At 40.5% G+C, this 27,886-nt stretch overlaps 1 protein-coding gene across 4 annotated transcripts in view; it reads left to right on the top strand.

Moving 5' to 3' along the window:
* The window catches only part of LOC136880975 (protein croquemort), a 340,578-nt gene that overhangs the window by 250,866 nt on the left and 61,826 nt on the right, over positions 1–27,886 (top strand). For 3 of the 4 annotated variants that reach the window (XM_068229277.1, XM_068229278.1, XM_068229276.1), the window contains exons 2-4: positions 4,759–4,912; positions 5,141–5,304; positions 14,727–14,868. In XM_068229277.1, coding sequence (XP_068085378.1) covers positions 4,796–4,912; positions 5,141–5,304; positions 14,727–14,868 — 423 coding nt within the window. In that variant the 5' untranslated portion in view covers positions 4,759–4,795. Of the gene's footprint in view, positions 1–4,316; positions 4,586–4,758; positions 4,913–5,140; positions 5,305–14,726; positions 14,869–27,886 lie in introns of those variants that run through there. The other variant, XM_067153543.2, reaches the window with a different exon arrangement.

Consider the following 27,886-nt stretch of genomic DNA (forward strand, 5'->3'; position numbering starts at 1 on the left):
GAGAATCCTGATTGCTCTACTACTCAATATGGCGTCGGGAAGGGCATCTAGGCTGTAACAATGAGGTTAGGCCCCTCCAAGATGGCGACTGTTGCCGTCGGGAAGGGCATCTGCCTGTAAAACTGAGGTTAGGCCCCTCCAATGTGGCGACTGTGAGGTTAGGCATGGTCTCTTATGCAAAATCCGCGTCGGGAAATGCATCTGGCCGTAAAAGTATGGTGAGGCCCCATCAAGATGGTGACTGTAAGGTTAGGCTTTCTTTGTTATAAAATCTGGCGGGGACAGTATGCATGTATGTATATGTATGTATGTATGTATGTATGTATGTATGTATGTATGTATGTATGTATGTATGTATATTAGAGGTCAATGACCTTGCCAGCGGTTAATGACGTCGGGTGCTGGCTCAGCACAAAAATGCTGACCGTTGTTTGTTTTAGAACGTTCATTGCTATACTACTCACGACCACCTGATGATACCAGACAAATGCTGCGGCTGTAGCCCGTCTTAAGGCCACGGTCGTGTCTATTCGTAGTCTCTTTCTCCCATCGTCACCGTGAGACCTGCCACTGTCGGAGCGACATAAAACAAACAGGACAAATCTTAGGTTATTTAATCATTCATACCCGTTCTTTCATTTTCACAGTGGCGTATACTAAGGGCTACCAAGGCTATCGGTGAAGCCTAAACCTCGAATGAGAACGATGGAAATCTAAAGCACATTATAATGTAAGCATCTGACACATTGTTCCATTTACAAAACTTCAAAGTAATGGGGAAAAAACGTCGCACGTATTTCTGAGAGCCCAGACTTTGCGTCCCTCTCCCCTCGACCCACCTCAGGCGGCTTGCTGATGAATGCTCGACTGCTGCGTTGACCGGGGAGATACAGTAAGTCTATCAGATCGCCACTGCTAACTTAACAGCCATGCGTTTCTCATCGTATATACTTCCTCACCTTATACTCATAGATAACACAGTGCTGACTTTTCACTTCCATTACTTCTATATCCTTGTAGGAAGACACTACAGGGCTGTTCTTATAAGAGTATTATAGTTTTCTTCTTACAGGTAGATCTGATAAAATGAATTGTAATCTTTCAGGTGTAGTGTTCTCTTTTGTTGGTTGGTTGGAATCGAACCCATGATCATGGGTTGGACACCACCACTGATCTCCCGAGGAAGCTAATAAACCAGTGAACGGTACGTACGACCACTGGTAATGCTGTAAAATTCAAAACGTGTATTTAATAATAATAATAATAATAATAATAATAATAATAATAATAATAATAATAATAATAATAATAATAAAAATAATAATAATAATAATACGGTAATAATGGTACGGTACATGTCATCTGTATAGGTTTGGTGGTGACCTAATGAGGATGAAATGAACGGCGAAGACGTCATAAATACCCAGTCCCCAAGCCAGGGGAATTAACAGTACGAGGGGGTTGATTCTGAGAACTGAACCTGCTCCATCGGACCAAAGGCCAGCATTCTACCCATTTAGCCACAAAGCCTGACTTTAATTTGCTAAACCATAGGCCACCATCTCCTCGGATCAGCTGTTAAGTATTGACAGTAGCAGAGGCCAGGACGGTAGCTTCTGGAACAGCCTTGACAATGCAGCAGGCTACTCCGTCGGCTATTGTCTGCAGCTCAAAACTCTTAAAAAGCTTGACATTCACTAAACCAACCATCGAAAAAGGGTAACCTAAGTATAGTGGTAGCCCACGTCTTGCACTCAGCGTACGCCACTGCAATTTCAATATATTTTTAATTTCTCTGAAGTGCTGTTAACAGATCTTTTTGTCATTCGTAGCAATTTCATAAAAATCTCAGAATGACATTGAAGAAAAATTTACAGATATGAACAGTTCAGAACGTTATGTAGCTCTCCGCTATTACGCGTCTTATTTGCCTGGATGGCCAACCCGAGAATTGGAAAAAATAAAATAAAAATCAATTTTAAAAATCTACCAACTCACACCAGACAAAGAAACCATGGTTTGAATAAATCTATTCTCTTTGAAAGAAAGAAAAAAATAAGAAGCTATTTTTACTTATCAGATATGGAAACACTGGCGTATTTCTCTCAAAATACGGGACAATTGTCGTCCCAGATAGGAAATGTCTGGGCGTGGGACATATGGTACTGGGACGTCTGGCAACTCTGGTTTGAAGTTAGAACCAAATCACCGCCGTCTCGATCCTCTTATACTGCCTGCTCTATGCCACTAGTTTAACACAGGAAGGCGCGACTACCAATAGTTCTCCAAATCGCCGTAAGAGTGCAGCAGCAGACGCACAATCTTCGCTGTCAGTGTGGGTGTAGCACTGTATTATTGGTGCATGAATGTGTGTGAAAACCTGAGTTATTTTGTACAATGAGTAAACTTGTCTGGTCACTTTCGTTCGTACAAGCTATATTTTGAATAGAACTGTGATATGAATTAATCATGTTATGTTTATAGATATTTCAAAAATTGATTTTAAGGTGTTGGTACTTGTTTCTTTCCGTTCGTGCAAGGTATATTTTTCGTAGAACTGAAACTTCAGATTCTTTCCCCGAAATATTCAACTCTCGTATACCATATTGCCAATCTCAGCAAGGTTGTTCGCAGCCAGAATATATACGACTCCATGAAATACAGTCTAGAAGTGAATTGAGAGAAAAGCGGCTGTCGGCTTTATCTATGCAAGGGCCTAATGAAGGAAGTAATTGGATATCCTCAGATTACTCTCGCATCTGTGCCTTTACACCTTATTTCAGAATTTGATGGAGCCTCCACGGCTCAGGCGGTAGACGGCGGACTCTCACCACTGCGTTCTGTGGTTCAAATCCCGGTCATTCCATATGAGATTTGTGCTGGACAAAGCGGAGGCGGGACAGGTTTTTCTCCGGATACTCCGATTTCCCTGTCATATTTAATTCCAGAAGCACTCTCGAATATCATTTCATTTCATCTGTCATTCATTACTCATTGCCCCGGAGGGGTGCGACAGGCTTCGCCAGCCGGCACAATTCCTATCCTCCCTGCTAGATGGGGGCTTAATTCATTCCATTCCTGGCCCGGTCGAATGACTGGAAAGAGGCTGCGGATTTTTTTCCAGAAGGTGATTAAAGCCGTGGAGGATAGTAGATTCCTTGCGATAAAAATTGTGACGGACAATCACTAAACGCCTTCATGTTTAGACATTTTGGGCAACCTCAGATATCCAGACGATAATATTCCAATCAAACTAGAAACAGGAAATCAAATCCTAGCTTGCGGGTACTAGATTCGTGTTGTTGAAGAGAGGATGGAGTGTGACATTTGTGTCAGCAACATCTCACTGCCTAGAGCTTCGACACCTCTAAATGGAACTGATTATACAGCAGGACAGAGGAGGAGTTCGATACCCAAAACCTAGTTTTGTTGCTCTGGTGAAGCATCTCCAGAAGTTCGTTTAAACTGATGTGCCCTATTGTCGAAGTCCTTCAAGCGTATGAGCGTAATACGAGGACTTGCGACGTCTTCCCTTTCAGAATACCGGGTGAGTTGGCCGTGCGGTTAGGAGCGCGCAGCTATGAGCTTGCATCCGGGAGATAGTGGGTTCGAACCCCACGGTCGGCAGCCCTGAAGTTGGTTTTCCGTGGTTTCCCATTTTCACACCAGGCAAATTCTGGGCTGTACCTTAATTAAGGCCACGGCCGCTTCTTTCCCATTCCTAGGCCTTTACTATCCCATCATCGCCATAAGACCCATCTGTATCGGTGCGACGTAAATCAAATATTAAAAAAACTTTCAGAATGTGTTTTGTTACAGTGTGAGGTCAAAGAACATCAGCAAAATGTTAGTGATATTATCCTAACCAAGTTCGTAAGACCTCTATTATTAGATATTGCGTTGGCAAGAACACAAAAAGTACGGTACCATTCCAAGCCTTCGTCCAGGAAAATCTTTAAATTGTGCATGAAGAGGCCAACTGCGACTTCGTGCAGGTAATATTGCCGGTATTTAATATTACTGATGTAATTTACGAGCTTCAGTGAACATATGACCATACTGCATAGTGTTTTGTAGGCTGTCGTCATTAGAATAAGTTTAGACCATTGTGCGTCTATGTCTGCCACACTGCCATCTAGCGGAGAAATTTTGTCGCAGCGTAGTCGCTAAAAGGCTCGCATAGAGCAGGCAGTATAGGAGGATCGAGACGGCGGTGAACCAAATACAGTACTGTATTTGTTAGAACCAAAGAGGATAGAACCGAGAATTAATTTCCCACCCTACTGTTTCGCGATTGGTAACACTGTTTAGGGGGAACATTAGAAAGGCGTGCGTAACATGTGATTGTGATTCTCGTTTGAAGTATGAGCTGCCAGTTTGACAGTTTATGTCGACCAGCCTTGAACATGTGTTTGCTGTGGGAGATATGAATATAATGTTGACCTCGGAAGATGTTTGGTGTGGGCTGGTTCCTCACTTGTGGTGTTATAACCCAGTGTGTTGCTGATCCTCGTATATGCAGGCAGATGGGCATGTTTTAGTAACATGTTGACGTTGGGTTTATGACCTTAACGGCAGTAAATGAGTATGTTTTCTATATACTGTGTGAAATTTGCATTCCTTGGCCACTGTTTATGCTGATTTATCCAGTAACCTTTAGCCCATGTTCATGTACGATGTCTAATTCTGTTTTATGATTTTTTAATTCCATCACTTATTCAATGAAAGTATACATCCTCTCTATATTCTTATTTTCAGAATTATTTTTCACCACAGTTAAATTCAAGTTCTTAACATGGTGTCAACTAATGTCAAGAAGGGTTTGGTGTTTGGAACTGGATCGTTTCTGGTGCTTGTCGGAGGAATAATTGGCGGATTTTGGGGAGAAATTTACGATGCAGTGCTGATTTCAGTAAGTACTTCAACACGAAAGTAATGTTTTTAAAACACGATGCAATTTTGTTGTATTGTTCATGTTCTAACTGTTTAGACTCTATTAATTGTAGACCAAAACTGTCTTTGAAATTAGTTGTTGTCATTCATGAAATTGCACGTTGATTGAACTGTTTGTTACTGCTGAATATGCTCCATGTAGTGTGTCTCTTTGATCATTAATATAATTGTAATGATTTACTTGTAGCAACTGACGCTAACTTCAACGTCTCAAAGTTATGACATTTGGAAAGATATTCCTATTCCAATGTACATGGATTTCTATCTCTTCAATTGGACCAATGTTGATGAAGTATTGAGTGATCCTACCATTCCACCCAAATTGGAAGAACATGGGCCGTATGTATTCAGGTGAGTAGACCTGCTCACATATTAGTCTACTTTAGAGTGGAGAGCAGTTTCACATCAATCCTACTGGAAACCTTCACAAATGAATTTTAATACAGTCAAACATGATTAAATCGAAGTTGAAAGAGCTGACAAAGAAAGCTATGTTCCAAATTAAACAAATTTGAATTTCTAAAGTTTTCATTAAAATGTGCATTTTTAAAATGATCCAGTCGACCAGTGCTGGCCTAAAATTAATATTCCTTAAGTTTTGTGTTAATTCCATTTAAAGGATTTTTTAAACATCCTATGCCTTGCCTGTTTAAACTGGTTAATAATGCACTCCTCCATGGGGTTGTCAGTTCCCTTTGATATATATATATATTTTTTTTCTGATTTTAGTTTTGTGGTTTGTTGGTAAAGTAGACAATGTAGGATGGCTGGTGCCTTCTCAGCAGAAGTTCATTTCTATCGCACTTGAATCTGTTTGGAGAGACACATTGTCAACACAGTTCAGTAAGATGATGTGGGTGTAACTTGTAATGGGTACGGAGAACAGAAGTTAGGAATCCAGAATGGCGTGGCTCACATATCACAGCATGCTGCACAAGTCTACCGATGTAGGAACTTAAGGCCTGGCTAGTGACAAGACAACTGGGGTCTAGGGGCATGAGCCTCCACATTAGAGTTGCAAAGTGGCCTACAGATCTGTGATAGTATTGACTGTTGACCAGAACATAAGAGAAAATATTTTGGATACTTAATATAGTAACGCCATGGATACTGCAATTACATTCTGTACACGCCATGAGAAGTCACTTTCAAACTCCGCAATTTCATTATTTTTAGGGAATGTGGCAGCGGTGGGCCTCACTCGTGAATTGCCATAATGTCAGTTTTAATTTTTCTCAGCGGGTAAACGCCAAGTGGTAAATAACCTGACTGTCTAAACAGGCCATTGGATTTCTGCGGAGGAGCTTCTGTAGTTGGGTGCTGGCCACCAGTAAAGGAAATGTCCGGGGGCAGCCTCATTAAAACCTTGCAGTTAGGTATAAAATGGCTTTGAATGTGGCGTACACGAGTGGATCAGGAGGAGTACTTCAGAAGCGACGTGCGTCTCTTGTGCCTGCAGGTAGGTGGGAGAAGGGAGCTCGATCCATAAGATCCGTGGAGGAAGGGGAGGGGGAGTATAATAATAAGAATACTTGTATGGTTGGGTCGCTGGGTCGCTGGCAAACATAAAGGAAGGATCTTTCCTTTCACCCACTTCAGATATTGTTCTATTTTTCCTTCTTAAAAATGTCTACACTCTGATGTCTGTGCAGGAACTGCATGGAGCAGTATCCCGGGCTGAATTTCTTATTTTGCCGTTGAATCTTGTTGGGTATTAATTTGAATTATCTAAAAATTAATGAAATCACAGATTTTTAAAAAACTTTTCATTGTATAGGATCTTGCATAATAGGAATCACTTGAGGGATGTTCCACCATTCAATACTTCATATAGTAAGAAACATTTTTTGAATTAATTCTGGTTTTGATTCTCTTGAAATCATCATCAGTTCATAGCAAATAAATAAATCAAAAGGGTATTAACACACATGCAACTTAAAACTCTCTTGAAATGGTTGACATGGGTTATATATCATACAAATACGTTAAAATTTAAAGAATGTCCTAGGATCAGGTCACAAATAATTGGAGTGCATTTGTACAATGTTGAGCAGAGTTTTAAAATAAGATATAAAAACTTGAAGCTGAGAAATCTTATAAAGTTCTTATGTTGTTGCTATGGATATATAAACACATGTTAAGAAATGTTTATATATTCGTAGTCTAATTTAAAAAACTTGTCAAAAGTAATGATGTTAACGCAAAGAGTTGGGGGAGCATGTTGCTGTCAGACAGTTATCACTTTACAAATAAAAATGTTTCATATAAACCATCTCTATTAGAGGAGAACATCTGTGCAAGTTTCATCATCAGCAGAAGCTCAGATAAGACTTTTTTGCAAATAAATTAAAACACTGATGAAGTTTGTGGAATTAAAATACAATGATCATGATTGACATGTTGAGGTAGCAGTGTTCTCCCCAGCTGGGTGGCAGGAATGGGTAACCTGGTGGGGAATACTAAGTAAAAAGGTGAATCTGATAAAATTTCAACTTAGTCCCCTCAAGGCATTAATAATATTAATGCCAGAATTGAACTATTTTAGTGTTATTGCAAAGTAGACATAACAGAGTAGTTTAAACGACTAGCGTTCCACTGTTCGTTCAGTCGTATAACACCGGCGCTTACTACTCGGTTTGTGACCTCGAGTGCATTCCACTGCCCGCCTGCAATTCCACGCTAATACAGACACCGCTCGCACGCAACACTTCATGATAATCAAGCTGAACATTTGAATTCGGATGTAATTGATGCAATTATTCTGACAATAACGTAGACTTATAATTTAATTAAATAGTTGTACAGTATTTACGTTCTAATTTGGAACCCCTAATGACTCAAATGCGTAACTAACACGTATCTAGGTTATGTTAGCCGGGCGGTCTGTAAAAACAGCAGGGTGGTGCGCCCATTAAAAAGGTCCAGGGGAGAACACTGGGTACAAAAATCCTCTTGTCTAAAATCTCATTTTGGTTGACATAAAACTTGCTAATCCTTTTATTTATAAACTGTTGATGTTGTTGAAGGTCAAAAGTTAAATGACAATGCAGCCTTGGTTGTATGGCACAGTAGTCGCAAAAGGTGGATGTTCCCTTACTCCTCGCTCTCGTTACCCTGCCGCTAGGAAAGCTGGAATGCTGGCTTGGGTGTTCAATGTTTTTGATCGACACGTTAACACCACTCAAACACGCAAGTTTTTCATAAGCTGTAGGGAACATGTCATAAGTGTCTGACGCACTTTTATCAACGCCACACACTGTTCTGGAAAATCAGCCATTTCACATAATCACAAATACTAAGAGGTCGAAAAACACATCACACGAAAACTGTCACAGGGGCTCATTACAACCGTCTGAAGCCACACCGCTTTGCATACTGACTCGGGAGGGGTTACACAGTACAGTGCCCGAACTACAAGTGCGATGCACGCTTGTCGTACATGGGTCAGCAGCACTATTTCCGATACTGTACAAGCGGAAGCAGGAGTCGGACAGGTCTCCCGTATTACTCCGAACACATGATGCGAAAAGTGCTGGAGGATTGGAGCGGTACGAAGCAGGACCATCAACAACTTTGGGTCCACCGGCGATACTTCCTCATAGCTGTAGGTGTCAGAGAACAGTTGACAGTAACCAGTAGGGAGTATGGTCTAGGGATCAGCAGGGCCAAAACAAAGATCATAATTGTAGATATAGCAAATGGTCTTCTGTAACACATGAGAGAAGTAGTTAGCTTTTAACACCGATTTCAAATGATTGCAACTGCTTGAACTAGCAATGGCTAGAACCACAACTATGGAAGTATGGTATGATAACAAGACAAACCAAACTGAGTCTAGTCAGAGCTCTATCATCACCTTTGTCATGGAAACTAAGATGATTAAGAACAAAATTGGAGTCTTTGAAATGTGAGTTCTGAGAAAGCTTCAGGGGCAGAATAGGCCCTACAAGAAGAAAAGGAAATGCCTCTCTCAGATTCTTCGGCTACATCTCATCAAGACATGGTGGTGCAGGAGGAAGTACTGTAGAAGGCAGGTGGGTTGACCAGGTGAAAACCTTTCGGGTGACAGAGCTGGCTCCACGGCCTGTTGAAGGTATATGGACTGAAGAGAACAAACATATTTTAAGAATTTGATATGCCTGTTAAATGCTTTCAACAAAAAAATTGAGCTGTGATTATAAAGTTGGACAAAGGCTTGACAGGGCAGGAATTTAAAAATTCCATGTTAGGTATTTCAGCTCCTTTAGTGGAAAAAAAAAAAGCATTTTGTATTCCAGTTAGTGTTTATTGGAACCCTGGGACAAAATATCTGATAAGAAGACTGTCCTGGGTAAAATGAAACTTAATTTCTTCTCAGTCCCTGGTTCCCAGCTTCCTTAGCATTCGTCTCGAAGAAGGAGGAAGAGAGTACTGGTGATAAATGACCAGAAACACAAAAGGAAACTAACAAATACATGTGAAATCAAGTTAGAGAGAGAGAAAGAAACAGAGGAACACATAGTGTATGTATCATATTAAGAAATCCAAATCCCTTTTTAGGGCAAAATTTTGGCACTTCATCGTGGTCTACACCAAGCAAATTGGCTGTGCAATTAGCGTCGCACGGCTGTGCAAGCACATGATACGTGTGCCTTAATAGGTAAGAAATATTCACAAATGTTGTATTAATATAACATGTGATCATTAACACCTGTAATCGTTTGATTTCTCGTAAGCTAGGTCTATTTAATGCTGGGAGAAATAGGCTTAACATGTGATAATCAACTGTTTTGCTTTTATTGTACATAACCCTTGGTTACTGATCATTCTCGATTTATAAGTTTCATTTTTCCGTATTGATAGTTACCAATTGTCATAAAAGGAAAAGAAAGTTCCACCTGAACAATACTTTTTATTTACATGTAATGCAGATTATCACATGTCTAGGACCAGTTTCGACCTCTTAACAAGGTCATCCTCAGCTACATTAGAATCTTATTTGCATTTTCACCTTTTGCCTCATAAAGATCTTTGACATACTCTATTGTTTAACAATGTTATTTGAAATATTTTTTATACTCTTGCTAAAAAAATTTAAAACATTACATCATAACTGAAACTGTGACAAAACAAGCTTATATCTTAATATACACATGCAATTGTAGTGGAATGTAGCTTATCGAGTGTAAATGTTTGCCGTATTCAGTTGAAATAAGCCCCATTTTACAAATGTATAGTGATATTTGAGGGGAGCTTTGTTTATATTCGTGAATGTTATAGCAATGAGCTACCAGTAAAATATACTAATTAACTAAAGTTGCGTGTTGATAAAATGTTATATTACATGTTCACATTAAAATATTAAAGTATGGTAATGTACTTAGTAGACTAAATTGCGTGTTGACTGTAATAAAATTTTTCATATTCACATTAAACTGTTATGAAGTGTGACTAATGTACTTTGTGACACTGAAAGTCTAAAATAGCTGTTGGCCTTAGTTCTTGCATTATATTATGTTGTTGCTGCACAAATTTGCCTTTTACACAAAACATTAGATATTTGACACATTGTAAGATATGCTATATATGAATGTCTTTTAAGTCCAAATAGTAAGTGACAGCACTTCCTTATATTTTATAAATGCAAATTCAAATTACAAGCTTTAATATGCAATGCTTATACACTTTGTGTATGACTCAACCACTTTTTAATTGACTTAAACGTATTCTGGCCTGTCTGATGTGACTGTTGTTCTGGAATTTTCTCACTCTGAATGTCGTAAATGTTGGTGGTTCCTTTCCCTTTTTATGAAGTTGGCAAAATCTTCAAGTCAGAATGAATGAATACTGATCATTCTGTATCAACAATAAATCTACATAACCAGAAGAAAGTCAAAAGCAGAACTCGCCATTAGCTCAGGAAAATTAGCGAGACATACTCGCATATTCTTTCATAATAGTTACATTTTTGGTTAGGATTTTAGTGTTCCATAAATGTCTTCTGCCGTCATTTGAACGAAATAACAATATTGGTCTATAGTCACTTGTATAAGCTTAGTTGGGTATTCATTCTGGTCTGCACAACTTTTTGGTATTGTGACAATTTATTTAAATTCGCAATACATTATCTTTCTATAAAAACTGGTATACGGTAACAATTCCGTGAATAAATTCCAGGAAAAGCATTACATCCCTTGATTTTACATTATAATCACCACCGGAAAATAACATACCAAACATAAACTATGAGGTCTCCTCTCAGTAAGAACCCCGCCTCGTGGCCCTGACACCGTGGTTGGCCTGTTTGAGTCCCGTTGGCCGGCAGGGTAGGAGTTCTAATCACTAGATTGCGTGCCAAAAGCCTGGAATTAAATTCCAAACCTCTCCGCAGTGCTCATATGGAGTGAGGGCATATTACTTTGTTGATGATGATTCGTCCATCGGATGGAGACGTTAAGCCTTGAGCAGACCCCTTGGTGCTCTTCTACAGGAGTAGGTTACGTGCCGGCACCAGGTTTCACCCTCTCCCTTCCTACTATTATACAACACGTCATTCATTTCATCTCATGAACTTCTCCAACGAGGTTGATGTCAGGAAGGGCAGTTCGTGTACAGTTTGTGCCAGCCTTGTAATACTCTGGATGTTGCACAGTTTGTGATGAAGTGGCGGAGTTCGTATTCTCCCTGCTTCCAATCACGGCTTGTCATAGCATTAGTAACGTAGAATTTCCTCCCGTATCTTGCGTTTCTTCTCATGTCGTAGATGTTATATAAAGAAGGGCTCTCTGGTCAGTTCATACACGAGTCAAGAGGGTGTGTATTTGGAGGGACAGAGTACCCTTTTCAAGTATGTTGCCTTCAGCTTCTCTATCAGTTCGAGGTTTGTCTCCTTTAGATGTGTCCACATGTTTTCCAGTCCGTACGTTACGACAGGTTCAACTTTGAGTTTGAACAGTCGTAGGGCTGTTTCCAGAGAGAGTTTACCTATTGACTTGATGTCATTTATGGCTCTCGTTGCGGCGCTAACTCTGTCGTTTATGACGTATGAATACAGTTCCGTGACTGAAGGGTAACTTCCAGGTACGAAAAGCTGGTGACTGACTTTAGCGGCGTCTCGCCCGTGTAGAAAGTGCCGGGTCTTCCTCCTCTTCTGAAAGTCATGGAGACTTTCTTCCCTTCATTCAATGCCAAGTCCACCAACTGGTTGAAGGTTTTCTGAGGTTGAGGTCAACGCCATGTCGTCCGCATACATTAGAAGGTTTGCTTTGTCATGTTTTATTGTCTCGACGGTGTCTGCTGTAGCTACGATGAAGAGTAAAGGGCTTAGTGGGTTCCCCTGCAGTACCCCAACAGTTTGTTGTCTCAGCCTCGATTTATCTATGCCATCATGTATTTCCACCCAGTTATTAGTGAGAAGGTCTCTGATGATCGGCAGCAGGTAATGTCTTGAACCTAAGGCGGTTTCCAGCTTCTTCTTTAGAATGGATCCATTGATTGTGTCACGATCCTTCGTGTGATCTATGAAGATTGCGTGAAGCTTTCCCCCACGGTTTGCTAAGGCCATTTCTATATCAGATTAGAGACGGTGTATAGCTTGTGTAGTTGATCTCCCACATCTGAAACCAAACAGCGAATCGGGGAGTTTCTCATAGATAATATCTCGAAGATGCTAACGTAATAGTGTTATAAGGATCTTGAGTAGAGTGTTCTCCAGCACGATGCCCCTGTAAGCATTTGGGTCAGCTGTGTTGCCTTTTCCCTTGTACAGCATTATTACCTTTGAGTGTTTCTCTTATCGGGTACAGTTCGTCGTTTCAGGCACTCATTCAGGAGTGCTGTGAGTGGAGTCACTAGTGCAGGAAGTGTAGTTTTCAGGTGCTCATTGTAGATGTTGTCTGGTCCACATGCTTTATTGTTCTTTGTACTCATAATTGTGTGGACTATTTCATCTTCTGTAAGAAATCTATCTCCTGCGTAGGGGGTTGAGTCACTCTGGGGCTTGCTGCCGGCCGGTGTGTGTCATTATCCTGAAGGATTGAGCTTAGATGTCTTCCCAAACCTCCATTTGGATGTTCCCTGGGAATTTCGGTTGCTTCTGCTGAAGAGCCTTGTACGGTCTCTGCCTTTCTGTTCTATTAAACGCTTTTCCTCTTCCTCCCAGAATGACCTTTATGCTTCCTTAATATTGATTTTGTAGTCCCTCCTTAGCTTACCTTAGCGGTCCAAGTCATCCACTGATTGAGTTGTTCTGGCTTTATGCATGGCATTGAGGGCTTTCCCTCTGGCTACATAACATTCCTTGTTGACCATGGTTTAGCTCTGCATTTTGTGTTGTCTATTGTGTGAGTGGTCTTTAGGATGAGTCCTTCTATCCATGATGCTGCTTTATTGAGATTCTCTCTTTGTAGCAATGTTGTTCTTGTGCTGTTGTCGACACTGCCGAGTGCTGATATGTCTGCCTTTCTGCTTAGCTTAATTGGATTTTTTGGTCTCTCTTTACTGTGTTCATTACTTGTAGCAATGTTTCTCCTGGCAGGTGCTTCCTTTCCACTTCCGGGATGATGTTTTGTTCTAGTAATTTAAGTTTGTAGTTCACAAATATGAGGTGAATGGTGCTTGCGCCGTTATGACAGAACTAAGTGTGAGTTGCTTTGTTATTTACAAGTGTGAAGCATTCCTCTTCCAGGTTGTTCAAGACATCTGTCGTTTTTCGTGAAGGGGTGTCTAAACAGCAGTTCAAGTAGCGTTCCTCTTCCAGTTAAAGACACCTGTCGTTTTTCGTGAAGGTGTGTCTAAAATGTCAAAAACATATCAGATGTAAGGCTTTTCAGGCGTTTGCTCTGTTAACGGTTAATAGACATGCTCTGTTGGTGAAAAATATCTAATTCCCTCCATGGGAATGTAGAATTTTCCATAAGGGGCGTCTACACTGCAGTTCAAGTAGCGTTCCTCTTCCAGGTAGTTCAAGACGTCTGTTGTTTTTCGTGAAGGGGTGTCTACACGGCAGTTCAAGTAGCGTTCCTCTTCCAGGTAGTTGAAGACGTCTGTTGTTTTTAGTGAAGGGGTGTCTACATGGCAGTTCAAGTAGTGTTCCTCTTCCAGGTAGTTCCAAGTTCCCTGCCAGTATGACTGGGTCATCTTGGGTGGTAGTATTTAAGCACTGACTTAATTCTTATGATATTTCTTATGATATTTACTGCTGTGAGCTCTGGTTGAAAGTACATACATATAAGAACGCAGATGGTGGTCCTTACTACTAGTGAGTGTCTTGATTTGTGCTTTTTATGCAAATCCTGATGTGATACACTCAGAGAACAGGCATGCAATACTCTTAAAAATAATGGTCTGTCTTGTAACAGTCACAATTATGCAAAGAATGCTCTCAATCACAAAGTATTACATCGAGTACAACTCATAACATTTGTTTACACTGCACGCTTCCTACAGTACGGCCTCTACATCGTGTTATGCTTCCTGGTGTCCACTATTTCAGTGTTCTGACTTTGTAATTTGTATATTTTAAATTCATAAGTAGAGGAAAGGCAGAGCACGCAACAAGAAATCCTCATTTCCAGTTGCTTCATGTAATCTGTACGGGGGAAGAAAGGGACTAATACACATTGATGTGTGATGTGAAGGAGGTCAGAAAGCGATAAATTTTCTGATTCGAGATTAGACTGGACTAAGAAGAGCAAATGAACTGCTAATTACCAGCATCCAGTATTCAGTTGGGTAGTCAAACACCAGGACTGAGTGTATCTACATTTACAGCTGTGTTCTTAATTTCTTTCCAGAGAGTACCACAAGCGAGTTCATCTCTCCTGGAATGATAACGATACTGTAACTTACTACCAAATAAGGACGTGGCACTTCCAGCCAGAGATGTCAAAAGGCTCCCTAGACGACGAGATAACCAACATAAATGTAATAGCTACGGTATGTATACCTGCTGTTTCTAGTCTTTATCATTTTATCTTAACTTTTTCTATGCTTATCTGGCTTTCTTCCCATGTCAAGACCAAAGTTCTATCAAGATGGGAAGTAGAAGGGGGCTGAGAAGTGTTAGAAGGGCTAAGGAGTACAAGTGTAGGAACTGTGGGTGTGGCCAGGAATTAAGGAGTATGAGGAAGGAGTTTTAGTGTTTGAGGGAGATAATTATGATTCTCTCAGAGGACAGGTACAAAAGTAGGCCTCCCTCAAACAATGTACAGGATACAGTAGGTGTAAAAGCGGAATGAAAGAAAAGGGGGGAATTGTAGAAGACAGGTGGTCTAATGTGCTAAGGGGAAGGAGATTGCAGGTTAAGGGCTCTATTCAGGACCATAATTCAGGACAGGTAACTGTGAGAATTTGGTATGAGTCACTCCAGGTAGAACAAGATGAGGAACAGGGAACTGTTGCTGAGAACTGTGAAAGTAGAAGGAAAGAAAAAGGTAGGAAAGGGAAATGCAGAGTAGAAGATACGAAAAGACAGGTGGAACAGGGTAATGAGAGGGAGAAAAGGGAGGAGGAAGTAGATTCTGCTGCCATCAGGAAAGATAGGGCTGACCAGGAGCGGAGGGGATCAAATGACTTGGGTAGGATTCAGGCTCTGGTCATGGGGGATTCCTTTGTTAGACACGTGAGGAAAGTGTGTGGAGGAAAGGGAAACAAGGTAGTGTGTTTTCCAGGAATTAGATAGAGGCAGATGTTGTGGGAAATAGAAGGGAAGGAGAAGGTGGTAGTGTTTCACGTTGGTACCAACAACGTAAGGCAAGCAGGTATAAGTACCAACATAGTTGGGGATGTGTGGGATCAGGTAAATGCAGCACGGATGAAGTTTAAGGAAACGGAGATTATCAGTGGAATGCTGTGTAGGAGGGATACTGACTGGAGGGTGATTGGGGAATTAAATGAGACTTTGGAGTTGTTATGTAGGAAACTGGGAGTGAGATTTCTAGATAGTAATGGGTGGTAAGGGGATAGGGATCTGTGCTCAGATCGCCTTCAGTTAAACTGCAGTGGTTAGGAAATTTGTTTAGACTGGTTATAGGGTGGTACGTTCAGGGAAACTGGGTGGTCTAGCGAGCGGTGATAAGAGTACACGGATCTGGTGAAAGAATTTGTAAGCTACCATAAAGTTAAAGATGACAAGCATGAAATTCTAGCTGTATGGCTCATCTCTGAAGATAATAGGCAGATGATATAGATGTTGATTCCCATAGGGAATCTGAAATATTTGTCCTGAATGAGTAAATTTATAATACCAATATAAATGGTCCGTTATTGGACATTATAAATTTTCCAGCTAACTCATTCTTGGTTGCCAGCGTTTCGCCCTTGTGTGCTAGGGTGGGCTCATATTGGTATTATAAATTTACTCATTCAGGACAAATATTTCAGATTCCCTATGGGAATGAACATCTATATCATCTGAAGGCCAAGCAGGCATCAATTTTTGTAATGAGACAAAGTCTCTTAGTGCATTGGCACTGCCGGTGGCTCTAGTTAGCCTACGCAGTGGCCTCCACGGTATGCACTAGCCAGCGTATTGGTAGGTGTGCTAGGTACCAACTGATGAGCCCACCCTAGCACACGAGGGCGAAACGCTGGCAACCAAGAATGAGTTAGCTGGAAAATTTATAATGTCCAATAACGGACCATTTATATTGGTATTATAAATTTACTCATTCAGGACAAATATTTCAGATTCCCTATGGGAATCAACATCTATATCATCTGATGGCCAAGCAGGCATCAATTTTTGATAATGAGACCAAGTCTCTTAGTGCATTGGCACTGCCGGTGGCTCCAGTTAGCCTACGCAGTGGCCTCCACGGTTTGCACTAGCCAGCGTATTGGTAGGTGTGCTAGGTACCAACTGATGAGCCCACCCTAGCACACGAGGGCAAAACGCTGGCAACCAAGAATGAGTTAGCTGGAAAATTTATAATGTCCAATAACGGACCATTTATATTGATAATAGGCAGACCGGGAAAGGGTAGCGCTGATGCTGATTCAGAATTATTTGATAAGATAATCAGCTATGTGGGAAACGATAAGGAAAGGAACGCGATTGTAACGGGTGATCTCAGTTTACCAAATGTCAATTGAAAAGGTAATGCGAACGACAGGAAGCATGACCAACAAATGGCAAATAAGTTAATAATGCGAAGGACAACTGATTCAGAAAATGATTGAACTACAGGGAAGAATATTCTGGATGTTGTGCTGGTAAAACCAGTTGAGCTCTATTGAGAAACCAAATTAGTAGGTATTATCAGTGATCACAAAAATGTTATGTCTTAGTTAAAAATAAATCTGATAGAAAGAAAGGTCTTAAAAGTAGGACTGTTGGGGAGTTCCATATGGCTGATAAAACAGGCATGAGGTAGTTTAAAGAGTAATTTTGATTGGTGGAAAATGGTAAATAAAAATGTAAAGACTCTGGGATGGATTTAAAGCAATTGTTGAGGAATCTGAAAACAGGTTTTGTACATTTAAAGATGGTAAGAAAGAGGTACAGATTGGAATTAATAATTAGAAATGGCTGTGAAAGTAAGGAGAAATTGAAGGAACTTACTAGGAAACTGAATCTAGCAAATAAGTTAGCAAAAGATAATATGATGGCAAGCATAATTGGTGATTATACAAATTTTAGTGAAAAATGGAAGGGTATGCATATGGGTACTTCAAGGCAGAACAGGTTCCAGGAAGGACATTCTGGGAATCATTAATGAACAAGGGGAGTGTGTATGCCAGGATCTTCAAAAGGCAGAAGTTTTCAGTCAGCAGTATGTAAAGATTGTTAGTTACTAGGATAATGTCGAGATAGAGGAGGAGACCAATTCTAAAGAAGTATTAAAATTTACATATGATATCAATGACATGTACAATAAGATACAAAAGTTGAAAACTACAAAAGCAGCTGGAATTGATAATATTTCAGGGAATGTACTAAAGACAAAGGTTTGGGATATAGTACCATATCTGAAGTACTTAGCCCCTGTGTATAAAGGAAAGGGTGATAGACATAAAGCTGAAAATTACAGGCCAGTAAGTTTGACATGCGTTGCATGTAAGCTTTGGGTAAGCTTTCTTTCTGAGTATATTAGACATGTTTGTGAAACTAATAACATGTTTGGTAGAATTCAATTTGGGTTTAGAAAAGGTTATTCCACTGAAGCTCAACTTGTAGGATTCCAGCAAGATATAGCAGATATCTTTGATTCAGGAAGTCAAATGGACTGTATTGCGATTGAGGTATCTAAGGCATGTGATAGGGTAGATCATGGGAGACTACTGGCAAAAATGAGTGCATTTGGTCTAGACAAAAGAGTGACTGAATGGGTTGCTATATTTCTAGAAAATAGATCTCGGAGAATTAGAGAAGGTAAAGCTTTATCTGACCCTGTAATTATTAAGAAGGGAATTCCTCAAGGCAGTATTATTGGACCTTTATGTTTTCTTAAATATATAATTGATATGATTAAAGAAGTGGAATAAGACAAAGCTTTTTGCGGATGATGTTATTCTCTATAGAGTAATAACTAAGTTACAAGATTGTGAGCAATTGCAAAATGACCTCAATAATATTGCGAGATGGACAGTGACAATGGTATGATGATAAACGGGGTTAAAAGTCAGGTTGTGAGTTTCACAAATAAGAAATGTCCTCGCAGTTTTAGTTACTGTGTTCATGGGGTGGAAGTTCCTTATGGGGATCATTGTAAGTACTTAGGTCTTAATATAAGGAAATATCTTTATTGGAGGTAATCACATAAATGGGATTGTAAATAAAGGGTACAGATCTGTGCACATCTGTGAGGGTGTTTAGGGGTTGTAGTAGGGATGTAAAGGAGAGGGCATATAAGTCTCTGGTAAGACCCCAACTAGAGTATGGTTCCAGTGTATGGGATTACTTGATTGAAGAACTGGAAAAAATCCAAAGAAAACAGCTCGGTTTGTTCAGGGAGATTTCTGACAAAAGAATAGCGTTACGAAAATGTTGCAGAGTTTGGGCTGGGAAGACTTGGGAGAAAGGAGACGAGCTGCTCGACTAAGTGGTATATATATCAAGAATATTACAAGAATATATAATAAGAGCACCTATTGAATACATAGCATTTTCTTTAGGACATTCCTGAAATCTTATCAGTTCCAGCTGCTTTTCTAGTTGTCAACTTTTGTGTCTTATTGTAAATGTCGTTATCTTAAATTTGAATACTTCTTTAGCATTAGTCACCTTCTCTATCTGAACACTGAATAGGTGGTCTTACTAAGTATTCTTGTAATATTCTTGATATATGGTCAACTTCAATACGGAACAAATATGAGACTTGTAACTTGTAAGTGGTATGTTCCGAGCTGTCAGCGGAGAGATGGCGTGGAATGACCTCAGTAGATGAGTAAGTTTGAGTGGTGTCCTTAAAAGTAGGAAGGATCACAATATGAAGATAAAGTTGGAATTCAAGAGGACAAACTGGGGCAAATATTCATTTGTAGGAAAGGCAGTTCGGGATTGGAATAACTTACCAAGGCAGATGTTCAATAAATTTCCAATTTCTTTGCAATCGTTTAAGAAAAGGCTAGGAAAACAACAGGTACCTGGGTGAGTGCCCTAAATGCAGATCAGTAGTGATTTGATTTGATGAACTGGTTCTGACGCAAGTGCGATAACAGGTATAACTTGAAAACATTGTTCTCTCACCCATGGGTAACTAATTATTATTATTTTACGATTATGGTTATTATTTTTGTTACCTTGTTTTCATGGATCGCAGAGGTGTAAGAAGGTGCTGGTTTGAATGGGTCTATCTACGATGGTCAAAGATCAGTTTAAAACTTTAAAATAAAGGTTACATTTCTTTTCAGATATTAAATTTTAACAAACAAGATTTCAGGTACAGAGGTAGTTTGGTACAAAATAGAAAAACAGAAAAACCTAGAAAGGGTTACTTACAAAATTCGAGCTTCCGGCTCCCTATTTACAAGGTCCCTATGTCACTACTGTTGCGTTTGGTTAGATAGGCAAGTAGACGAATCTCCCAATTTGGTTTACAGGAAATTTTAAATCACAATTTCAAGAGCACTTTGCTCCAAGGGTTACCAAAGGCACCATTCAATATCACACAAATATATTTTACCTTTGAAGAAAAGAGCCTCAATACTCTATAATTCAACCAAGGAGATGGCGCTCCCAAACCCTTACAGCCTTTAACTTTTACACTTGTGATAAGAGCGTCTTGCTCAATAAAATTTGCACTTTTTGGCCTCTCTAGGCCCAGTCTACCTTTAACAAGACTGTAGCAGTTGTATTTTAAATAGTACAGGTGTATCGACTACCCATTCTACCAGGCCTTCGTGAAAAGTACAGGTTAAAGTTACTGGCCCAAAAATAGAAATGTATGGAGGCGGAAACTTGAGCTCCTGGAAATCAAAGATTAAAACCCTACTTGGGCTAGTGGCCTGACGGTGCAGAGGCTAATCGTAAACTACCGAGGTGACTAAATGGACAAGTTAAGTTACAAGGCTACAGATAGAAAACGGTTACAAAAACATGTAGTCACCTCAAATACAAGTTGATAGGGTGTCGCACTCTCTATTCTCAAATTTCAGTAAGTACTCTTGATTTACTCAAACTTTTACATTAGAAGAAAGAAAAGTTTACATTTTAGGAGATGGACTGTTACATAGTTAAAGGTTGGAACCTTCCCCTCGAGTCAGCTTGCGGAGATAACTACTGAGATAAAAAAAATGGTGGCCATTACATTAGCTGATGTTCTGCCTGCCAAAGGATGAGGCGTCCGCCTCCTTTCTTAGCACACGCACTCAATAATACGACTATCAATAAGACAAGTTAACTCGAAAAAACATCAGCTTTTATACCCGAGAGGAAGGTCCCAGAAGGCTCTGGGCTAAGACCAGACACACCCTCTCATTTTTATTGGACAGTCGAAAAGTTACAAGAAGCCTATGATTGGCAAAAAAATAAATACACAAAATTTTTGATTGGCCAGAATACAAAGTTGGCGGGATAAGTAAGAAGTGTTGCAAACCTACAAGTATCAAAAACAAAGAAACTCAATTGAGTTCAGAAAACCTATGACCACAAAGTTTCTTTAAATTTCTAGTTGTTCCACTTTGCACCAAGGTGCCTGACATCAGTTCTTTAATAGAGAGACATCTGTGGAGAAAAGTCCAAACTTCTTGAAATAGTTGTTGCAAACTGTGATACACAAAAAAAAAAAAAAAAAAAAAAAAATCCAGTCAGTTTAGGAAACCGTAAAATAATACATAACTCTTTATCACTTTAGTAGTGACATCTGTTGATCAACGTCCCAACTTCTTGCACTAGTTGTTTCAATTTTTATGTGATAGCATTCTCAAGGCGCTTCATTTAAATGCACAGGGTTGACGTGTACCTCCGAGTACAGACCTCCCCCCCCCCCCCCTCAAAAGTCCTTTCCTGGGGTGACACTGTAGAAATCTGCAAAAAAAATTCTGTTGGAATTTCACAGATGGAAAATTTCTTGCTGAAAGTTCATTTTAAGAGAAAAATAATTTGAAAACCAGTCTTGAAGACTTCCCGAAGTAGTCTAAGTCCGTGATGCCTCTTTCAAGCTTGACGGCAAGAGCATCTGCTGCCGCCGATACCATGGTGGTGTCCTTTGGACCCCCCAAGTACCCTCAGATACACCTCTCCCTCTACCATGAGAGGGGTATCCATGGTGTTATTCACCGCAAACCAGGTGTAGAGATACTGCTCCATGATGGATGGGCGGTTGGGTTACCGCACCTCAGCCGTTACCGGAAAGGATGGAGGTCCGGCGCGCCGTTCAGAAGGAGACTGGACCAGAGTAGATTGGGCCCTTACCCCACGCCGGCATCGCTCGCCAGATGTTGAGACACGGCTGCTGATGGCTGAGAGGGCACTGAAACAGTAATTTATTCAGCGGCAGAGATTGTTTGCTGGAGTTTGAGGGTCATTATTTTTTGCAGGTTGTGATGAGGCGTGCGGCGTAGAGGATAAGTGTGTGTATAATTGGCATGGATTTGGAGACGGGGCTAGGTAATGGCCACCAGGCCACGGACAAACGGAAACCCTTTTCAGAGGGGAAGGTTGTACAAATCTAAGTATTTATACAAAATGGTTCTCTTGTGGTCGGGGCAGAAGGCCTCCGTATTACAAATAAGTTACCTAATAAATTTTAAGATTCCGTACAGTTACCAAAAAAAAAAAAAAACCTTCGCTTACTGCCAATATTTATGGCTTATGTTATAAAACAAGGAAATTATACAGGTTGCACTTGAGAGCGTTGAACTCTAATTATCCTCTTCGTGGCTGGGTTGCTGACCAATAGAGTGATAGGGGTTAAGAAATCCAAAATAATACAAAGCCCATGAAATCTTGGGGTAAGCTTGCCCGCAGGTACAAAATTTTTTACCATAACCTGATCTCCAGCTTTTAAATAGGTGGGCCTCCGTCCACGATCATATCTCTCTTTAACTTTTTCATGAGAAGCTTTAAGGTTACTCTTAGCCTTCTTCCATAGATCTCTAATATTATCAGGATCTATTGTATCTGGCAATATGTCATTAAGTGACCAAAGATTAGAGAGCGGCGTGTTGGGAACAAACTTGAACATGAGAGATGCCGGAGTGAACTTGTGGGACTCGTGGACAGCCGAATTTAGAGCAAACAATAACCAATGCAAGGAAGTATCCCACCTGGAATGATCTTCATGATGAAAGGCAATCAAAGCAGATCGAAGATTGCGATGAGATGGCTGAGGTTAATAAGCAGAAGTTGTTACATGTGAAATGGATAGACCAAAACAGAATTTTCAGAATAAGTTAGCACTATCGGAAACAATATATTGACAGAGACCGAAAGAATCAAAGATAGTATTAAGACAAGAAATTGTAGACTGAGCGGTGGCCAGCTTAGTCGGAAACAACCGTGAAAATCTAGTGAAGCCGTCTACAATACAAGAATGAATTTATTTCCATTCCCCTTTGATTGGGGGAAAGGTCCAACGTAGTCTATATATAGACGCTCCATGGGGCGAGATGCTTGATGCAAAGACAAACGTCCTAGCTTAGTGGACAAGGTGGGCTTACTGAGCAAACAAGATTTACAAGCTTTAACCATTTCTCTAATTTCACCATCCATACTCTTCCAAATAAACATTTCCCTGATCTTTTCCCGAGTTTCGAAGATGCCTAAATGCCCCCCTAATGGGGTCTTATGATAGTATTTGAAGATCATAGGCACAAGCACAGCTGGAACCACCACTTTCATCTTCTGATAGTACCTCGAAGGGCAATACAAAACCCTGTTCCTCAATACATAAGGGACAACATGTTCCCCAGAAGAGATGGTTTCCATAATGGGAGCCAGTACTGGATCTTCACGATAATTTTCAGTATCCTGAAATAGCATAGGGGCATCAGTCAGAATAGCATGAATACACAAAGGTATGGGCGTGGGAAGAGAAGAACTATCTTCCTGATCACTGGTCTCAAATTCATTGGAAAACATGCGGCTTAGTCCATCAGCAACTACATTTTCTGATCCTTTAATGTGTCGCACATCAAATTGGAATGCAGAAATCCTGATAGCCCAACGGGCAATACGTTCAGTACGACGAGGCCCAGCTAATACCCAACTTAAGGCTTGGTTATCCATCTCTAATTCAAATTTGTTATGTTCCAGATAAAGGCGGAACTTCTCTAGGGCAAACAATACTGCCAAACCCTCAAGTTCATAGATAGAATATTTGGCTTCTTGAGCCGATAAGGTCCTAGAAGCACAGGCGATGGGCCGCCTTCAGAGTTCAGTTTCCTGAAGGACAGCGGCAACAGCAGATGAAGAGTCATCCATTTGGACCATGAATTTCTTAGAGAAATCTGGCATGGCTAATACAGGGGCATTACAAAGAGCCAATTTCAGGTCTTCAAAAGTGGCTTGCTGCGACGGCTCCCATTCAAATTTGACACCTTTCCTACACAGTAAGTTCAGGGGCGCCGCCCTGCTAGCGAAGTTAGGAATAAATTTCGTGAATAAATTCACCATGTCTATGAACCTGGCAATTCCTTTGATGTCCTTAAGAGGCTTGGAGTCATGGATAGCCTGTTTTCGGGATTGGTCTATGGAAACGCCATCGGGCGACACAATATGCCCTAAGAATGACATAAAAGGCTTAGCAAAAGCTATCTTAGATAGTTGAACAGTCAACCCAGTCTTCCAAAGGCGATTGAGGACTTCCTTCAGTTGATCTAAGTGTTCTTCGAAAGTCTCTGAAAACACGACGACATCATCGAGGTAATGATACAGATATTCAAATTTGATGTTTGTGAAGACCATATCTAGCAACTAATAAGGACAGCCGCACCCGTGGGGAGCCCGAAAGGCATGCGGATGTATTCATACAAGTTCCAATCAGTGGCAAAAGCCGTTAGATGTTTCGATTCTTCTGCTAGAGTTGTCTGGTTATATGCCTGATTAAGATCAAGGATGGTAAAGAACTTGGCCTTCCGAAACCATGAAAAACAAGAGGGAAGATCAGGAAGGGGCACGGATTGTAACACCACCTTATGCTTCAAAGACCTGTAATCAATGAGAGGCCTGAAGCCACCTTGGGGTTTCGGCACCAGAAAAATGGGCGATGAATACGCCGGCTTAGAAGGTCGAATTATACCATCCCTTAACATCTGATCGATGATTTCCTTAAGGGCCTTCATTTTAGGTGGGGACAACCTATTAGGCAGAAATGTAAGTGGAATAGAATCTGTTAGCTCAACCTTATATTCAATAAGGTCAGTGACGCCAAGTGTATCTGAAAATACTTCAGGAAGGGACTGACACAACCTTCTAATACTTTCAGCCTGGTCCTCAGGTAGATGCCTAAGATCTAACGACATCTCACTCTGGGTAGGCAAAACAGATGAAAATAATAATAATAATATTCGTATCGCCTCAGCTACCGTGTGCAGACATTTCAATTTGACGCCATCTGGCTGTCTGCTCGTCAATTTCAACATTCCGTTTCACTCTAGGCCCACTAGATGGCAGACAGAGTAAACTGGATCTCTCTTGGGCGTCTTTGGCTGAGATTTTAATGAATTTTGTCGGGTAAACACCAAATGTGTCACCAGAGATCTTTTACATGCTGACATCGTACGACATGGAGTGTCGAATGGACTTTTTTCCGCCCTTCAAAAATCAGACTACATCTGCCAAGTTTGAACCCGCTATCTTGGGATTCGGAGGCCGACAGTCTACCGCTGATCCACAGAGGCAGCTAACAGATGAACATGATACAGAATGACATTTGAAAAGAGGAATATTACAGTTACCAGCAAACTTGAAGGTGCACGACTTGCTCTGAATGTCGAGAATGTCGAGCACAAGACCAGTATTAGACATGAAATCGGCCCTCAATATTACAGGGCAAGACATTTGTTTAGCTACGAACAACTTATTCTTCCAAGTAAACTTTGAAATGCGAACTTTAGCAAAAATGAACTAATAGCAATCATCATGTCTTCCATAAAGCAAATAGCTCCGGGCAGAGACATAATACTTGCCAGTGACCTAAACTGCAGGCTTGACAACAACAATCATAAAGCGAAAGAGCTCCTGGAAATGATGACTGAGGAAGGTTTCAGCCTTGTTAACAACTTCGAAGATAGAACATACTTTACATATACAGGGAGTAGTACTATAGACTTAATCTTTTACAAAGGTCAAAACATTAAGCTAATAAATTACTCCGTGTGTTTCACTACAGAACAGGCGATGATGAGGAAACACTGTCCTGTCTCGACCCATTTTAATGTCTCAAGAATAGAGAAGAGAGAGAACTATGCTGATGCCAAACCCTCAAGACAGATAAATAAAAATGTACTCAAACAACAAACCAAAGAACGGAAAGAACTTGAAAAGAACATAAAGAATAATGACATAGATGCAGCTGCACTATCCCTGGAGAAGACAATCAAATCAGCACTTGTGTATAAGCGTAAGAGAAGATCGCGAATATGGTTCGATAAAGATTGCTATAAGAAGAGAAAGAGCACTATTAAGGCCATGCATGCGGCAAAGAACAACAAGAGCATTGAGACAATAAGGCAATATATCGTCATCAGGAAGGAATACAAGAAACTGCTGTCGGTAAAATGAAATGAACATATGGAAAAGGAAGCGATAAAAATCGTGAAGGATGCCATCAAGGAACCGTTTGTAGCATTAAAGCCTAAGAAAATGCAAAGCAGTGGAATGATAGAAATGAATACATGGGAAGATCACTTTAGGAATATACTAAATATTGATGAGGACGTCAATACTGAGGCTGCGATAACAGGATCGCACCAAGAAGTAACTGACCCGTTCACAAAGGAAGAGGTGTACGAAGCTATTATGTCACTTAAAAATAAGAAGGGCATAGGACTCCATGGCATACACATCGAATACATAAGACTCATCAGAAACACTATTACCGGTGATTTCAAACCTAATGAACCTCTGTCTACAAGTATGCAACATCCCAACATCTTGGAGAACCTAGACTATGAAAATGTTGTACAAGGGAAAAGGCGACCAGTCAGACCCTAACTCATATAGAGGATTACCTATAGAAAAATGCATGCTGAAAATAATGACAAAGCTTCTCACAAAAAGAGTTGCAGATGCAGTAGAACACAAACTCCCAGAGGAACAGTTTGGATTCCGTAAAGGAAGGAGCCCTCAGACATCCAAGAGGCAAATTCCATGCAGTATTTGTTGATTATGCAAAAGCTTTCGACACGTTAAGCAGACCACTAATAATCGCGAAGCTGGAAGCAATAATGGGGAAAGACAAGCTCACGACTCTGATAAGTAACATACTGACGACAAATTACATACAAATTGATGACCAAGTTGCGACTTCGAAATTGATCATGCAGACCAACGGAGTACTCCAAGGAGACCCACTAAGCCCCTTGCTGTTTAACATTGCGACCTACGATGTGGTAAAGGTAACTCAGCAAGGAATAGAAGATTTGAAAATATATGCAGATGATATGGTCATTGGATCAAGTTCCCTACATGATGTGCAAAAAGCTGTAGACAATCTAGACAGGTGGGCAAAAGATAATAAGATGAAAATTAACACAGTGAAAATGACATTTTGGAAAGGTGGCCGAGAGGCTGCAAGTGACAGGGATATACCTAGGATCTACAGTCCTCAAGACTGTCAATACATTTAAGTATCTAGGACTGACCATGCAAACAGCAACAACCTATAGGATTCACATAAAGTCTAGAGCAACGGCAGCCACCAAAGCAATATATGATATTAAAACAATTACCGAGCTTTCACTAGAAACTGCTATGAAAGTATTCGATGCGAAAATTGCGCCAATTGCCACATATGGACTGGACATTATATGGAATAAACTGGGTCTGGCTGAGCTGAAGACAACTGAAGCAGTCAAGTCGCGCTTCCTGAAAGCTACACTGGGAATATCAAAATACACAAAATCAAGGCTTGCATATGAGCTTGCAAAAGAAACCTTCTTCATCGAGGACCTCCGAATGAAGCGAGGGTTTCCATCCACAGATGCTTGGGAAAAATTAATGCAGGACAGAGGGAAGAAATCTGGCTCGATTTCTACTCAACGGAGGCGATGATGAATAGAACATGGACAAAGACCAATCAAGACATGCAACATTTCGTTAACTCGATGGCGGTCCATGGGTACCACCATAAACTGTGCAACACCGAGTACTTCCATGACCCCGACGAAACCTGTGTTTGCAAGCTGTGCAATGAGCATTGCAGTCGATATCACGTAATCACATGCAAAAACCGGGGATTATCTATTGTGAACTTTTGTAATAGTGAGAAGTGACGGTACATATGACAAACTTTGTTTATACAATACACAACTTGTGTGCTGTATCTTTATTAATTATGATGATTAATAA

Source organism: Anabrus simplex, chromosome 9 (assembly GCF_040414725.1).
Source record: "Anabrus simplex isolate iqAnaSimp1 chromosome 9, ASM4041472v1, whole genome shotgun sequence".
Lineage (NCBI taxonomy): Eukaryota > Metazoa > Arthropoda > Insecta > Orthoptera > Tettigoniidae > Anabrus > Anabrus simplex.